The sequence below is a fragment of the Chenopodium album genome, chromosome 17, assembly GCF_948465745.1.
Source record: "Chenopodium album chromosome 17, dcCheAlbu1.1, whole genome shotgun sequence".
NCBI classification, from domain to species: Eukaryota; Viridiplantae; Streptophyta; class Magnoliopsida; order Caryophyllales; family Amaranthaceae; genus Chenopodium; species Chenopodium album.
This window is the reverse complement of record NC_137850.1, coordinates 6015632-6032991: the sequence shown is the minus strand read 5'-3', so window position 1 is coordinate 6032991 and position 17360 is coordinate 6015632. Positions and strand designations below refer to the sequence as shown.

The 17360-nt window shown below is 34.2% G+C and overlaps 1 protein-coding gene across 1 annotated transcript; it reads left to right on the top strand.

Annotated features, from left to right (window-relative positions):
• The first annotated feature begins 40 nt into the window (after nt 1-40).
• Nucleotides 41-6045, top strand: LOC145587506 (ribosome biogenesis protein WDR12 homolog). The gene is made up of 13 exons (XM_081644240.1): nt 41-249; nt 373-473; nt 850-956; nt 1329-1364; nt 1475-1560; nt 1818-1885; nt 2033-2143; nt 2229-2354; nt 3849-3992; nt 5232-5340; nt 5453-5589; nt 5675-5710; nt 5804-6045. The coding sequence occupies exons 1-13, from the start codon at nt 93-95 to the stop codon at nt 5894-5896; spliced, it is 1311 nt and encodes a 436-aa protein (XP_081500366.1). The 5' UTR covers nt 41-92; the 3' UTR covers nt 5897-6045.
• Nucleotides 6046-17360: the final 11315 nt, after the last annotated feature.

The window sequence follows — 17360 nt, the reverse complement described above, 5'->3', positions numbered from 1 at the left end:
AACCCAAATGTTAAGAAAAAAGCTTAAACCCTAGTTAAAACCCCTCTTCCATCTTCTCTTCACTTGCTCTTTCTTCCAGAACTCCGGCAGCCATGGATGTGGAGACAGACGAAACCGTGAAGAGAGTCCAAGTTCGCTTCGTAACTCACCTCGAACAACACTTCAAAGTTCCTTCAAACGCCATTGCTATTCCTTCTGACCTTACTCGTTTTGGTCTCTCTTCTATCGTCAATAATCTTCTCAAAGCAGGTAATTACTACTTCTCTTTCTCTCTCCTTTTTTCCATTTTTATGTTCAATTGAAGGTTGTCGGTTTCTCAATGTGTGTTTTTAGTTGGTATGATTGTTGATTTTAGCTTAATTTGTTTGTTAGTTGATTCTGATTGGGAGCCCGAACCTTTCGATTTTTTAATCGATGGCGAGTTGGTTCGATTGTCGCTTGAAGAGTTTCTTCTTGCTAAGCGCATTTCTGCGGTGAGAAATTTTAATTTCATTCCATTATAAACTATTTTTTATTGAGTGGTTATTGAATTTTCTTAAATTATTATAATTTGTAATTCAGGAAGAATAAAGCAAAGAGAGACTAGAATAAATGTATAGTTTGTCTTTGTTTTGGTTGCTTTTCGGTAATGGGTTTCATAAATGGAGTCCGGTTATGCCTCTTTGTTATGGTGGAATTTGGAAAGTCTGTCACTACAATTCTACAATCATGGGCTTTAATTAACAATGTGAAGTAAAAATTTAACTAAATTTAGTCTTATATGTTTGATGGGAGCTGAAAGGTGTTGTTCGTTATCTAATTGCCATGTCTACTGTGTCGTGTTTACTAGGATTCTTTCTTCTTTTACAGGAAAAAGTTGTGGAGATAGAATACATTAGGGCGGTTGTACCACGCAAACAAGAAGAGCCATGCTTACATGATGATTGGGTCAGTGCAATTGATGGTTCCGATCCTAGGTAGAGATGTGGATTCATTGGGTTACAGTTATTTTTTGTTTTTATTTTGGGTTATTGCATTGCCCCTGTGGCAGCTAGGTGCCCTTTTACTAGATTTCATATATGCTGTTTAAATTTTGGTGGCATCTTGGCTATAGTTAGAGAGAATGTATCATGTTGACAGTCCAAAACAAAGAAAATGTTTCTTTTTCCCTTTCTATTGTCATGCTAGCTATGCTCATGTTTTAAACTGCCTAAGACTCTGTGATACTTTTCAGTTTTCACTTTGTCGTTGTATTGTAATCTAATAAAAAAGTATTGTATGAGTGCCTTGTTCATTATTATAATTCAATTCCTGATTTTGTGTTCATTTATTTATTTTTTCTGAGGCAGGTTTGTTTTGACAGGATGTTATGATGGTCTTGGAAGGTACTATTGTTGGAAGCAGCTGTTGATTTAGTTTCTAATTTTTTTTTCCCTTGTATTTTTGTATTTAAAATTGATTGTGTGTGTGTGTGTTTTTTTTTTCTTTTTTTCAGGATATGGACGGGTGCTGAGACATGTACTCATAAATTAAAAGGACACATTGGTGCCCTAACTTCTCTTTGTATTATTTATGGAAAGGGCAAGTGACTGAAATTAATCCTTTTACTCCTGAACCTTTGGTACATGGTGTGATAATCTGATTATCATTGGTTATTTTTTTTGTTCATATGACTATGTTAAAGTAATTATCTAGAGAAAGGTTTATCTCGTAATACTAGATCAATATGTGCTTTTGGGGCTTTATAAAAAACACCAACTTACTGGTCGATGAATTTCTGTGTATGTAGTATCGTTATCTTTGAGTACATGTAGTAACCATCAGTGTGCTTTTTTCAGGTTCTGATAATGGTAATAACATCTGTGTTGCTACTGCTTCAAAGGATCAATCGCTCAGGCTTTGGCAGGTAATTTAGACAGTGCTGCTCTGTATTTTTTTATTTATTTTTTATTTTTTATTATTATTAATTTTATTTATTTGTAATCTTTGAATTCGTAGAAACTTAGAAAGAAAAAGATTTCTTGCTAATTATTTTATCTCTTTTCCTAAAAAGTTTGATGCAGAAAATGCCACAAATAATCCTGCAACCATTACTGCATCTAAAGTTTTACGAGGGCATAGTGCTGCTGTTGAGTGTGTCGCATCGCAGCAATCTGGAAATATGGTACTTGTGTCTTTGATGTACACAAACTAGTGACAGGTGTATGAATGACATCGATGCTTATTTTTGCTTTGTGCTGCAAATTTAGGTATGTTCTGGTTCCTGGGACTCTACAATTAATCTGTGGCAAGCAAATCTCTCTGATGCTGATGGTGATCTTGCTTCTATTAAAAAGAGGAAAAAGAGCGGTGTTGTAAATGAGTCAGTATCAGAGGTAAACAATGTTTTCACTGTGACTTTGTATAGAATGTTTTGACAATGAATTTTTAATTTTCATCTCATTGAGTGTTGTCTTTCTTCATCATGATGCACTGGTTAATTATCACTGCTTTAAGGATTGAGGAATTTGTTGTTTTATTATATAATGGGTTTTGTTGCAAAAACTCATTGGATTCTTTGAATCATAGTGTTCCTTTTGACTTCCCTTTGAAGAACTTGAAATCATTGTAAGCCGGCTAAAAGGCTAGATTTTGAGAGGGAAGTATCTTGACATTTCGCTCCACATCATTCTAGAGTTTCAATGGGTAATTTGGTGACCTCAATATGTAGCTATTATTTATTATTTATTATTTATTTCATCATATGGAAACTATTGGCGCAATGCATCGATTTTATACATTCCTAAAATTAGTGTTATTCTTATTCATTGATGACTTGCCATCTAAATTTTGGAACATGGGTTAGGCAATGATCCAAGATTCAGATTTCAGAGACTCCTTTAGGACTTTAGGCAGGTTATACCGTCATAATGCTACGTGATCTGATTCTATATTGAGTACGATATCGGATGCTCAGAATGATACCTTGGTGAATTGGATATGGAATATTTCAAAGTATGTGCCTTTTTGGGTCCTATTAAAGCTTACTAAATGCTCTGCTCCTTCGCCTTATTTTATTCCTAATTGAACGCTTACACCCATATAGGTTCACTCTCTCTCTGCTGACAATTTTGCTACTGGTAGTATATGCTTGTATCCTTGTGTTTATGATAAATATTTCAGTAGGTGCTTTTGATTTTAGCATCGGGCTCTCCATAAGTCCATATTACTTGAGATCTCGTGAATCCTCCGCATCGCTGGAAACACTAATGCGGCATCTAGTCTTCGTCTCATCGTCTATGACTTTTATAAGCCCTTATGAATTAATACTAGAACACAACTTCATTTTTTTAGGAGGATGTAAGGGGTTGGCTGTATCACCATTTAAGGGTTTATTTATAATTTTTAAAGTATAAATATTTTTTACCATTTATTGATTTTCCTTGCCAAAAAGTTGGGGTTGGATGGTGCAGGGGAATGTTTAGCTCAAGTTTTTCTTTAGGGTAAAGTTTCATTTTTCTTCAGCTTCTGCTGGTACTCCCTCTTCTGTTACCAGAGACTTTTGTCAATTACTTGAAATTTGATCTAACGACAATTTTTAGATCTTGCATAAACCATTGAGAATTTTATTTTGTGCTTTAGTACCGTAGAGTGACTAATGGCTGAAGCTCTGGTTATTGATTAGTATATGATATTATGCATAAGATTGTATTAAGACAAATTTCAATTGCTTCATGGCTGGAAAAATTAAATCTGACGTCTATTGAGAAAGAGTCATACCTTGTTATGTTACTAGTTCATCGGTTTTTGTGCATTGATGTTACGAACAAAAGAATATTTGCCCGTAAAATAGTAAAAGTGCACATTTTCATAGTTTATATTGATTTCAGGGTGAAGCTGTAACTACACTGGTAGGACACACTAATTGTGTATCTTCTGTTCTTTGGGCACATGATGAAACTATCTATTCTGCATCCTGGGACCATTCCATCCGAATTTGGGATGTTGAAACAGGGAATGCAACATGGAGCATGGTGTGTCACTGTTCTCTCTATTACTCTAAATACTTTAGTTTTCTGCACTATATGTTAAGTAGGAATGGCAACGGATCGGATTCGGATCGGATGGAGCATCACCTGCATCCGCCATCTGCTCCACCCGATCCACCCGTCACCCGTCACCCGCATCCGATCCATCCATCATCCGCGGGTGAAACGGGTGGATCGGATCCTTAGCGGGTGATGATTATAATTCTGAGTTTTATAAATACATCAAAAATTCAAAATTATCACTATTAAATAAGTTGGCTAATTTTGCATGAACAACAAATTTATCAAAACAGTTTAATTAAGTTCTTACTAGAAATTTATCAAAACAACAAACTAGTACTAGAATAATAAAAAACCAAAAAAAAGTAAACGACATTACTAGAAATTAAAACCCAGTACCACAAATTAAGTGGCAAACTACAAGACATTCATGATTTCATAGTCTTCATTCTATTTATAAAAATAGAAAAATAGCTAATATAGCTTTGATAATCAGATCTACTAATCTAGAAAATCAAAAACAAAATAAGAAATTGAACAAAGTTAGGACCTATTAGTTGCTTAGTAATTACATATAACTAGGAAAATTAATTAGACTAAATAACCAGACAATTTCCTTAGATGAAATTGTTGATGACGAGCAGGAGGTGACTAGGTGAGGAGACAGAGGAGTGCCGCAACGCTGCGCTACCGTCGATGACAGTGAGGACATCGGTGAGAGTACCGTTGAGCAGGCTCGCAGCCCACAAGCGAGGAGCGCCAGTGAGAAATTGAGCAGATACCGAGTTAGATGAGAGGGAGTGAGAGGCAAGAGTGAATGAGAGTGAGAATGAATGAGAGTGAAAGGCGTTCAACTAAGGAGTTAGGGTTCTGAATTAGAGTGAGCAGAAATATATACATATATTAATTCAAGAAAAATACAGTATAAAAAATAAATTATTTTTCTAAAAAAATAAAGTATTATATATATATAAATTATTACGGATCGAGTGATAAACGGGTGACGGATCGGGTGATGGATGAAACGGAGCCTCACCCGAATCCGACCCAATCCGTCACCCGCTCCATCCATCACCCGCCCTTCATCCATTTAACGCAGATTTTCATCCATTTAATTATATCTGGTGGATCGGGTTGGCGGATATCCGTTTACGATTGCCATCCCTAATGTTACGTTTTCTGAACCTATCCGTTAATATCTTTTAAAGTAACTCTCCATTACAGTTCTCAGGCAAGGTTCTTAATTGTATTGATGTTGGAGGAGAGAGCTCTGCTTTAGTATCAGCTGGTGGTTCTGATGGCACATTAAGGATATGGGATCCTCGCAGACCAGGTTTAGTGCTTGATCAATTATTTGTTCACGAATCATAATGTGTACTGTGTATGTGTCCATATCTGTCTTCTGTCCTCGTTCTCTGGTTTCAGCTTGAGATCTATTTTTGCAGGGACATTAGCTCCTGTGTATCAGTTTTCATCACATACTAATTGGATTTCTTCTTGCAAATGGCACAAAAAATCTTGGTTTCATTTGGTTTCCGCATCATATGATGGGAAAGTAATGCTGTGGGATCTGAGGACAGCGGTATTTTCCTTATTCTTCCATCATGCATTACACATGTTTATTTCCTCTGATATGTTCTTGCTAAGTAACATGATTTGTCATGCAGTGGCCTCTGTCTGTGATTGACTCACACAATGATAAGGTATTAAGACCTCATAGTTTATTACAGCAATCTTTACTTATTATCATTTTAAGTTTGCTGAAAATCTGAAATATGCTTGGTCTTCCAATTCAGGTATTATCCGTTGATTGGTGGAAAGGCAATAGCGTTGTCAGTGGGGGAGCAGATTCAAAGATGTGTATCTCTTCTGAAATTCCAGTGATGTAGATGATTTATACAAGTTCCCTCTGGTAATTGATTGAAACCAGTCCTCAATGTAGTTACAGTCAATGCAAGGAACTTTTCACATAACACCAAGAATTTTGATATTATTTTGTTCAAGACTTAATATTTCGCTATGAATTTTTAGTTTGCTATGAATTGATCAGCACCAGGTTTGCTGGTTTGGCTATCATTCATTGTTCTTAAATACTTGATAGCATAACTTGGCCAAGGTTGAAAAGTCGAAATCTTTCATAGTATTAGCATAATTAGTCAAACAAGGAGAGTAAAAGAGATTCTAATTTCTATAGAGAGTATATTAACTTGAGCAAAAACAAGATACAAAGATACATAAAGTAGTTCCTCCACTTTTGGGGGCTGGAAGACAAAATGAAAAATTTCTGGAAGATCAAAATTCAACAACTTACACACAATTCTCAACCTTAATTAGATCAGGCTATACTTGTATAATGTTCAAGTGGTAAACAAATGATATGTGAAAAATAGCATACTCCATGCGTTCAATGTCAGCATAACCACCCAAATGCAGCACTTTTGCCTTAACAAGTGTCTGATCTTCCATTATCTAGCATCAATCAACATTATCAAAGGAGACCTTCAAAATTAACATAGAATTGATCCCTCGATTGAGCGTCTCCTTTGAATTTATAGACCAATAGAGCTTACAATTTTACTTTTTACTTACTTGGTATACGAAGTATTATAAAGATGATTCTAGATTTCTAGGTGATGCAATCGTCCATAGAACTACTAATGGCCGTGACTCGTGAGGAATATTTACTTTAAAAAACACTTTTTTTTTCAATCCCTCTAGCTAATATTTTATTTCAATTTCAATATGACTATATATTCAAATTAATCATAATTTTTATTTTTGAAATTTTACTACTACGTATTATTACAAATTAAGGATTTATAGAGTATAGTATAGCTATAAAATAAATGTTGTGTTTGACAATTATATCATATGTCTAATTCTAGGAAAAGGTAAAATATCAATTGATTTTAGTCTATTGTTTGATTAATTTTTGATGTTTATTAAAAATTCATTTATAAATAAGTATTTACTAATATGGCCACTAAACCTGATCAAACCAAGCCCTATCTGAAAAATAACTCGGGTTTAGGCGGCCCAAAAATTTCATTTTTGTTTAATTTTTTGCTTGCCTATTAATATAGATTGTGACCTTATAATTTCTCTATTTGATGTGTATGTTTTATCAAATTTATTAGTTGGATATTTTTACAAAAATTAGACTTACCGTGCATGACACGCCCCTTATACTAGTTTTTGGACTAAAATTAGGCCATAAGGGTTGAAGTTTTGAGGACGGAGGGAGTATTATTTAGGAGTATTTGTGAAATAAAACCATGAGCTAAATAATTTTTCGTAATCAAGTGCACGTAATATTTTATTGATTAATTCCGTCAAAAAAAAAAATAATTTATTGATTAATTGTACGTGATCAATTACATGCAATATCCCATCACAAATTTCGTGACAACATAGGTTAATTGTATTTCATCTAATATTTATTTAACCGAAAGTATCATTTATTACTCCGCATTTGGTAAGAAAAATATAATGTTGGATTAAAGTGGAATTAATAAATGTATCTTTTCCTATATTTTTTTTTTTTTTTTGATTGGTGATAGTAATGATTTAATAAATACAGTGTATAATTTTTCCTATATTTTTTTACAATTAATTTACAAGATAAATTTCTTTCCAAATTTTTTTTTAGGAATTTTTGATTTTTACCACCTCCAAAAAAACAATTTAATTGCTTTTACCACCTGAAAAAAAAGTATTATTTTACCACCACATAAAAAATGAAAATTGACTTTTACTACCAATGACCGCCAATTAACGGATTCCGTCCATAAATCCATTAGTGGGGCCTATAATGTCCACGTGTCACCATATTATTGGGGAAAAAAATAAATAAAAAAATAAAAAACAAAACCCAATAGTATAGTGACACGTGGATATGGTAGGCCCCACTAATGAATTTATGGACGGAATCTGTGGTGGTAAAATAAGACTTTTTTTTTTATGGAGGTGATAAAAGCAAATTTTTCGTTTTTTTCAGGTGGTAAAAGTCAAAATAACTTTTTTTTTTTTTTTTTTTTTTTTAAACTTAGGGTGGCGATTTTATTTTTTAGTTGAAAAATAATATATTATTTTCTTAATTATTGGTTGAAAAAATTATCCGATTGGTTCTATAAAAACCCTTGAGAACTTTTTCACGTATAAGCTGCCTCTCTGCACGCCTGCACCCCTCCCCCTTTCTCTAAGCGACTCTCCAGTGTCCTCCATAGAAGCAGCCTCTGAGGTAAGACATATCTTATTAATGACCGAATATCGTATTCACAATCTAGTGTTAATCGTTAATTTAATTGTCGGTATAATCAATTTAGGCTTCAGACTATTGAAATATTGGTTATCAAGCATTAGTTAATATTAGAATTTTGCTATTCGTATTCTTAAGCAAGAAGTATTTTTTTTTGGAGATAATTGAGTTATTGAGTCAAGTTGGTTGCTGATGTGTTGCAGCCTTGCAAGGTTATATAGAAGACGAACACTTAGGCAGAAATAATTATAAACAAGAAAACTATTAACGGGAACTATACTGGTTATGTACCTTGAATGAAACACTTGTTTTTTGATCGGTATTCTGATAATTGAGGCCAGATATTAAATCAGACTTGTATTTTTCACCTGCGGTTTTTGTTACAAAGTCTACTATGTGATCAACGGCCTCATTTCTTGTCCAATTACTAGTCTTCTCGTTGTAAAATTGTTCCTGCATTACATATAGCATCTAGGAAGGCTAAGTTAGCAGGAAACGTCAATTTGATTATCTATATTATCTCGGACCCACAAACACATTTCCGGTATCTATCAGAAGTAATAAAGATGTCTATGTACGTGTATAATGTCAATTGTCGCCGAGGCTTAAAATTAAATATTAGATCAATAACTAATAGGAAGAAAATGACGCAAAAGATACAGCTTAGGAAACTGAAAAGAAAGGAGGCCGTGTATCCAGATGATAATCCAATATCCCAATTACTCAAACAACCTTGATATATTAGTAGTTAAGTACGTAACTTAGAAAAAGGCTTAATACATTTAACCAATTAGTCAAAGATACACCTAATAATATATTTGGTATATACTTTTATCTAATAGGCTAACTTTTAGCCATGACATTTATACCATTGCATAATATACCAGCATACTTCACATCTACAAGACTACATAATAACATAGAATGATTGAAGATAAGTATGGAATGAAAACCGTTTCTCTTGTTTTTTATGTGTGATATTGTTGTTCGGTTTTTTGTTTTGCAGGCTTTTGGAAATTGAAATGGCAATAAGGTATCGGAGTTTTATTTTTTCTTGGTTATTACTTATTAGCTCTGGATTGAACTGATTTCTAACTCCCTATTTTTGTGATATCAGAATGTTGAGGAAGTTGACAACATCACTTGGTTGTCATCGTTTGATTACACCAATATCAGGAGTAGCAAGAACCAAACATTTTTTTATCTCAACATCAACAACTAGCCAATCTGAGCATCTTGTCATCATCATCACTAGAGGTGGTGGATGGTAAAAACTGTCTGCCAAACCCGAGAATTCCATGGTTAAAACTAACTCCAGAACTAGATGAGAAGACTGGGTGTATTGTGGACTCGTTCTATAGCCCTAGCCTGTAGTGAATCAAGTGGTGAGGCTAAATCGAAGGGAGTGTCTTGGTATACCCGACATGGCTAAGTGCCTTGCATCCATAGGGGAATGGTTGGCCTTCGAGGATCCCCAGGATAATTGTCACCCCATCTATCTAACCAATCCCTATTTCAGTGACAAGAATATGAATGCCATCCGTCTTCCTTCCTTGATCAAGGGTCCTACGGAAATTTTACAAGTTCGTCATATGGCCCTCTCGCATTCAGACCCACGTCATGTGAATTGTGTTCTAGCCGCTCTTGGATGGCACAACCTCTATTCAATTCTTGCTTGCTTACGCATTTGGGATGCTCCCGAGTCTAGTAAAGAGTGGATTGAAGTACGAGACGACTATTTCCCGCAGAGGATTAATTTACGGCTGGATTCCTCCAATACTACTAGTTCTATGTTTTGAATGAGTCTGGGCTTGAGGTGTACGACTTTGTTTGTGATGAGAGGCAAAAAGTGTGTGATTTCTCCTATGATGATCTTAAAACTCAACTTGAGGATCATTTTGAACAAGAGAAGAGCCAAGAGCTCAATGATTTGAGAAAGATTTGTCATACAGTTTATACCTTGACAACGTTTGATGATAGCAATTCTAGTGATGTCGTGCTCATTCTCAGGCATTTATTAGTCAACAATACTCCAAAGGGGCGTGAAGCCCCTATAAAGACTATGCACTTCGACATTTTCAAGGTTCGATTTGCTGAGAAGGAGCTATTACATTTGACAAAACTAGAAGACCGTTGTGTGTTTATTGGTCAAGATCAGTCCTTTTCTCTACGTGCTAGTAAGTACCCGGGTTCACACCCTAATTTCATCTACTTCATTGATCCTTTTAAGACATACTGGGAAGGAGACATTTGGCATAATGATCGCGGCATCTTCAATTTGGACAATAACACAATTGAGCCTATTTCATGTTCGTATACTCCACCATACCCTCTTGATGAAGATTTAAGGGAAAGAAATCCCAACTGGAAAAGGGATCAAGTATTTTTTTGGGTTTCACCATCCAAAATTCATCTTTAATTAGCAAAAATCAACAATCAGTTTAAAAAAATTTATTTCTTAAGTTTCTTGTATGTTTACTTAAAACATTTCTTGGTTATTCATATTTAGCTTAGAAGATGTTTGTTGTTACTGTTTTGTTTGTCTTTTCCTTTACAGGAACCTTCAACTTATTTGTAGTTTTTTCTTTTCATCGTCTAATGCAGTAATTATGCAACTCGTAAGCGTCCTAAAAATATTTTAAAAAAACTCCCTCGAAAGAAAGGGTTCTCTCGCTCGAAAAAAAGTGCACTCTCTATCCGTTGATAGCGTTCTACCGGATTTCGGTGATCATATTCTGTTCTCAAGACTCTGTTTCCCTTTGCAATGACGGAGGAAATTGCTGCTATGTGTTCTAATCTTCGTATTCAGGAGGAAGAAAACTCAACCATTGATTTGGGGGAGATAAACCCTAATTTAATGAGGAGAAAAACCTTGAACTGATGCTGATTGGAAAACTCCTAATGCGTCGATCTTACAACGCCGAGCCATTCAAAAAGACCATCACACACGTCTGGGCTCCAAGCAGTGTTGTGGCGATTAGGGTTCTTGGCCCTAACTTATATGCCTTTCAATTCTTTCATTGGAAGGACATGGAGAAGGTGTTAAAGGGGAGGTCGTGGTGTTGTGATAATATGCTAGTTGTTCTACTCCCTCAGTGTTTTTTTAAGTGTTATAGTTTGACCGTCACATAGTTTTAGGCAATTTAATTGACTTAAATAAAATAAGAGGTAAGTGGAGTAGTTGGAGTATTAAAAAATTGTAAAAGTAGTAGTGGGTTTGGGTGGGGACCATGAGAGGAGACAGATATAATATTTTAATGTAGCTTTTTGCCAAAAAAGGAAGTGTAACACTTATTAAAACACGGCCGGATTTGGTAAGTGTAACACTTATTAAAACACGGAGGGAGTAAAAGAAATTGATGGCAATGAGCAACCAAAAGAGGTGAACCTAACCAAATCCCCCTTTTGGATTCGAATTAAAAATTTGCCGTTTAATTGTCGTTCAGATGTCCATGTGAAGAAATTGGTGGAAGGGATGAGGGAAATCCTTGAAATAGAGGACTCATTGGGTGTAGGTCGTTTCAGGCGGGTTAAACTCATGCTTGACATTACTCGCCCACTCAGAAGATACCAAAAAATCAAAGATCGCAGGGGTATGGAGCTCCAAGTCGATTTTGCATATGAACGTCTCCCCCTTTTCTGTTTTGCGTGCGGCATCATGGGGCACTCCGAGCGTGAATATCTTGTGGTTGCTGAAGAAGAAAAGCACGAGAAACTTGGATGGAGCACTGCCTTGAAGGCCACTCCAAGGAAGGGTATCTCGAAGGAAAAAGAAGAGATGGGAAGCCTACTGTCAGCAAAACGCTTAGTCTTTGTGACTAAGCAACCAGAGGAGGACTGCCAGGAAGTAGCAGCAAACAAGGAGGTGAATGATTGTATTGAGTAAATCGCAACCACAAGCTTCAATTCAACCTCAAAACGCAGCCACAAGCTCCAATTCAATCGCAGCCAATTTAAGTGGGGTTTCGGGTGGTATTCGCAGTGGTTCGAAGAGGCTGGGGTTCGAAATTGGTTGTCTAGAGTGGCGAAGTGGTTGAGATGTTGTTGGAGATGTGAGGCTTGGTTGTGATTGAGGTGGTTAGGCAGGGTTGGGATGGTTTTTCGGGGAGGGAGAAGGTGTAACACCCCCAAATCTCCCTCTACGGAAATACTAGTATAATACGTATAATTATACCGTAGAGATAGACTTAGGCGTATTACCGCCGCGTGATTACGCAAGGCTACTCAAACTTACTAAATAAACCAATACTTTGCAGCGGAAACTTCAAAACTCTACTTTATTTAAAAATAAACTAAAAATAGTAATCATTGTCATGAGTACTCAAAATTAAATACAAGGACCAACATATCCTAATCTAGGTGAACCACTCCCGGGACTCCAAATGCTCATTTATTGACTTCACCTGAAATTAGTCAACACTGCTTACCATTAAGGTAAACAGGGCGAACCAAAATAAAATAAGAAATACGGATTAGCAAAATATGCTAAGTACGATAAGTGTAAGATAATTAAACTCAATTTATTCATAAACATGCTTTTGAAATCAATTCCATCCATTCCAATAATTAAATCAATAATTCCAACTCAAGATTCCAAAACCCAATTTCAATAACCAATATTAATATCCAATAAATCCAATTCCACTTATTTTAAAACCAATTCCAATTATTCAAAAACCAATTCCAATTCCTCTCCAAAGTGTGCACACCCCCCAAGCTAGTCTCCTTATATTACAAGGCTATTCTTAAGTAAAGACTCGGTTATACAAAGTCCAAAATCTTATCAAATAAACCAAATCCGCATAGTGGGATTACTAACATGCTTATAAAGCTTTAATAATAATAATTCAATAAATCCTCTTTAAATCCAATACTTCCAACTTTTAATAATAATTCCAAACTCCTCTTTATTAAATTCAACATGCTTTCAAAATAAAACCCTTTTAAAAATGAATAATAATTAATTCATTTAAAACATGATATAAAATCAATACTCCAATTTATTTATTAAAATCAATTATTTAAACATACTTTTATTTCATAAATCATAATTTAATTCAATCATCACAAGAAATCATTCAAACATGCTCATTCAAATCAATCACTTTCAAGGTATCTAGCCACCTAACGTACCTTGGTCCTTGCTTAGAAAAATCACACAAAAGAACCTCAAGAATCTTGATCGAACACACCCTACAAATAAATATAACCTTAATCAATATAAGGTTAACAAATAATCACAATAATTAAATTAAAAACCCCCAACTATATGTACATGGACCTTTTAAATTAATTTTCATAAACATCATTAAAAATCTGATTTTATATAATTAAAACTACTCATAATAATTTTTATAAATCCCCCATAATAATAATAATAAATAAATAAATAAATAAGAGAAGAGAAGAAGAAAAGATAAGAAACCAAGGAAAAGAGAAGAATTGGATTTGCGTTGGAAAGAATAGGCAGAACTTGCAGAGGTTGTAACTCCTTCGATATAACTTCAAATTGGGTGATTTTTCAGCCTAACCTCAAGGATTTTTCGAGAGGAACAATCTTCTGTGAAACGTCAATACCCCCAAATAACTAGAAGTGCCCGAAAATTGGCTTCAAAGATAAACGGGATGATTTTTGTAAAAAGAGGAGAAGAAAAGAAAAGAATTGGTGTGAAGAATGTGAGAGGTATGGAGGGGTATTTATAGGCTAGCTCATGCAAGAATTATAGCAAGAGAATGTGGGAAGAATTATGGCAAGTAGGGTTTATGGAATTACTTGGAGAAGTGAGTAAAAGAATTAAGGAAGGTTTTTGATATTAAGGTGATTGTGTATAATTAAATATGGAAGGTATGTTTGTCATGAAAAATAATAAGGAAGGATTACTTGGGGAATAATTAAGAAGAATGAATGGCAAGAAAATATGATGATTAGATATTAAAAAGATGGAGAAATAGAATTAAGGAAAATAAGAGATTTTGGGAGATAATTTAAAATACAATTTTACCAAAATAAATTCCCCTAAAATAATTAGAGAGGGCCAAAAATATTAATATTAAGCTTACCATAGCTCAAATTTTCGGATTCCTCTAGATATATTTAGGAAGATTTTGCTCGGTTTTTAAGGAATAAAATAATTGTATAATAATATAGAATAAATATTTAAATAATTAATTAATTAAATACCAATTATTTACCAATAAATAACCAAGAAAATCAGATTTCTATTTATGGAAAATCCAAAATTCCTTAACTCATTATTGGGAATTTTCGGTCATATTAAATAATTAATAAAATATTATTTTGCTTTAATTAAAATATCCGAAATATGTAAAGAATCCGGTTTTTAAAATAAGATAAATGGATAATAAATCTTATCCAAAATAATGATTAGTTTTCAAAATGCTTTTGGCGCAAAAATTCAAATATTATTTGGCTCCAAATAATAAATTTACTAAAATACCCTTTTTATAAAATAATTCCTAATTAATTAATTAGAAAATACGTATGAAAATACGGGGTATTACAGAAGGGGGAAGGAGGGTTTTGCCAGTACTGGTGGGGCAGGGGTGCGGTTAAGCTGTTGCCGATGGGGTGGGGTGGGGTGGGGCTGGGTTACGGTGATGGTGGTGGTGATGGCGGTGCCAATGGTGGGGTGGGGCTGGGTTACGGTGTTAGGGGATCTTTTCTTTTTCTTTTTTTTTTTTTTTATTTTGCCTTTGTTTTATTATTCGAACAAAAAAAATTACCTATTGAAACGGTTGTAGGTAAAAAGGTTCATTTTGGGAAAATGGAGTTACAAGGTGGGATTATTTCTAGAATTCGAAAAGGTGGGATTATTCTTTTCATTTTTCCTATTACATATTCATCTATTGATCTGAATGTGTCACCTAATGATGTAAAGCTAAATTCTTTTCATGGTGGTATTCATTAATATACCATATTTTAAGCAATTTGATTCGGTTCGATTTTTCTATTATAGATATGTAATGCGAATAATCTATGTAGGATCAGGTGAAAATGAGTTATATGACTAACTCTTGGAAAACATTCTTATAAAACTTATCAATTTCAGTAACTATAGCTTTGATCTTTCAGTCATTTCTAAACTTCCCTGTCTTATTCTTAGACTTTCTAAATTTAATTCTTTAGTGGTTTGTTGTAATTAAGAAACCCCGTTTGTTTGAAGTTAAAATGACTAATTAACGAAATAATAAATAATCCCTCTAAAACGTAATAATTGCAACAGTAAGGTAAGCACATGGTTTTAGGAAACTTAGGGGACCAATTTCTATAATATAAAGTATAGTTAGTGGGGCTTTTAGCTGATGGTCTGATCTCTGGTTTTGCTGAATGCCTAATGTAGGTGGCTGACATGATAGATAAAAGGAGATCAGCAAGTTTTGTATGTTAGCTTGGGTTGCTTGGTTCTTCAGGAATGAACGTCTGCATAATGAACCAGTGATTGATCCTGTTCAAGTTGCTGCAAATTAAAGTTGCTGCAAATTACTTGACGAAACTGCCCTATGTTGATTATGTTGTGCGTGTGTTTAGGCCTGCTACAGCTGCTATTAGTGCACCTGATAGCTAGAGCTAGTACTCCTACTGCAGGCATTATAAAAGTAAATACAAATGCTCATATAACTGCTGGAGATTTTGTGGACTTGGGAGTGTCTCTACGTGATGAGAAGGGCTGTTTGTCGGCTGCTGCAAAACAAAGGGTGGAGGCAAGTTAGGATGTGAAACAGTTTGATGTTCAGGTAGCGTGCCAACTTGGGTGCACAAGCATTATGTTGGAGTATGATGCTCTAACAGTGGTGCAAATTGTTAATCAAGAGCCTTTGGGATACTCTCCTTCTAATGCTATTATGTGAGGACATTAAGAATGAAAACTGATTTAGTCTTTCAATTGTTGTCATGTGCGAAGGGCGGGTATAGTATACTTAGTGGCTAGATATAGTGCTAGTGAACTAACTTTTGTACGGATTGACAATTTTCCCCAAAGCTTCATTATTTTGGTGGAGATTGCTATGATTTAATAATATTGCATGACTTAATGTTTTCTAAAAAAAAAAATGTAGTGCAAGTGGGATTGGTAGGAAAGATAAATAGTAATAAATATAAAAGAGGGATTAGTGGGAGGATGAATTTATAAATTAATAATGAGTCCTTTTCAAATACCATGGGTGTTGCAAACTTGCAAATGTTGCAAATATTATTAAACGTAAGTAAAAAAACAAAATTGTTGTGATTATTATGAAACACATGGAGTACATAAAATACGATTTGACAACTCATTGATTAATATAAAAATGGAGAGATGTTGCATTTGAATGAGGCATATTGTAGTAGGTTTTAATTCTCTACTTCTCATATCACACTTACTCACTCTTCAATCTCCACCGTCAAATCTTCATCTTCATTATCATCACCAATTCTCTTCACTCCTCCCATCCTACTATTGCCGTCTTTCTTTCCCGCCATCACTTCAAGTTTGTATAACTTAAGTACGTTATGAGCATATATCACTTACAAGGCCTATGAAAGAAGTAAAAAAGTTACGTATTATGTTATGGTACTATTGCATCTATACAATGATATTGGGTTAAGCGGGCCTAAATTATATAAACTGAACTAATTACATCTCAATGTTTCTAAAGGTTTTTAGAAAGTTGGGAAATTGATAGAGAATCGTAGATGAATATAGAATTGGTGATGTTAAGATCATTGTTTAACTGTATCTTCAATCATTTGAGGCCCTAAGATCATTTGTTTCACTTATGTCATTCTAACAAATCGGGCTACTACATTTGATAAGAATCTGTATTGCTTACCAAAAAAATGAAAAAAAAAATCACTTTAATCATACGACTAATAAATCATATATTGAATTTTTTACAAATATTTTGATTTTTTTAAAAAATAAGGTGCTTGTTTTTTATGGAAAAATGAAAATGTATGGTCTAAAATATAAATATTCATTTGAATGATTCTTACGGAGTATTATATTGAGATGGCTCATGTAAATTTGTATTACATGTTTTGTTCATGAGAAAGGTTTATTGATGTTAATAAATAATTTATATTTGTAAGTTTTTAT

Coding starts and splice junctions, on each gene's coding strand:
- LOC145587506 (XM_081644240.1), top strand. CDS start 93: ATGGATGTGGAGACAGACGAAACCGTGAAGAGAGTCCAAGTTCGCTTC. Junction 1,886..2,032: donor AATCGCTCAGGCTTTGGCAG/GTAATTTAGACA, acceptor TTTCCTAAAAAG/TTTGATGCAGAAAATGCCAC. Junction 2,144..2,228: donor CGCAGCAATCTGGAAATATG/GTACTTGTGTCT, acceptor CTGCAAATTTAG/GTATGTTCTGGTTCCTGGGA.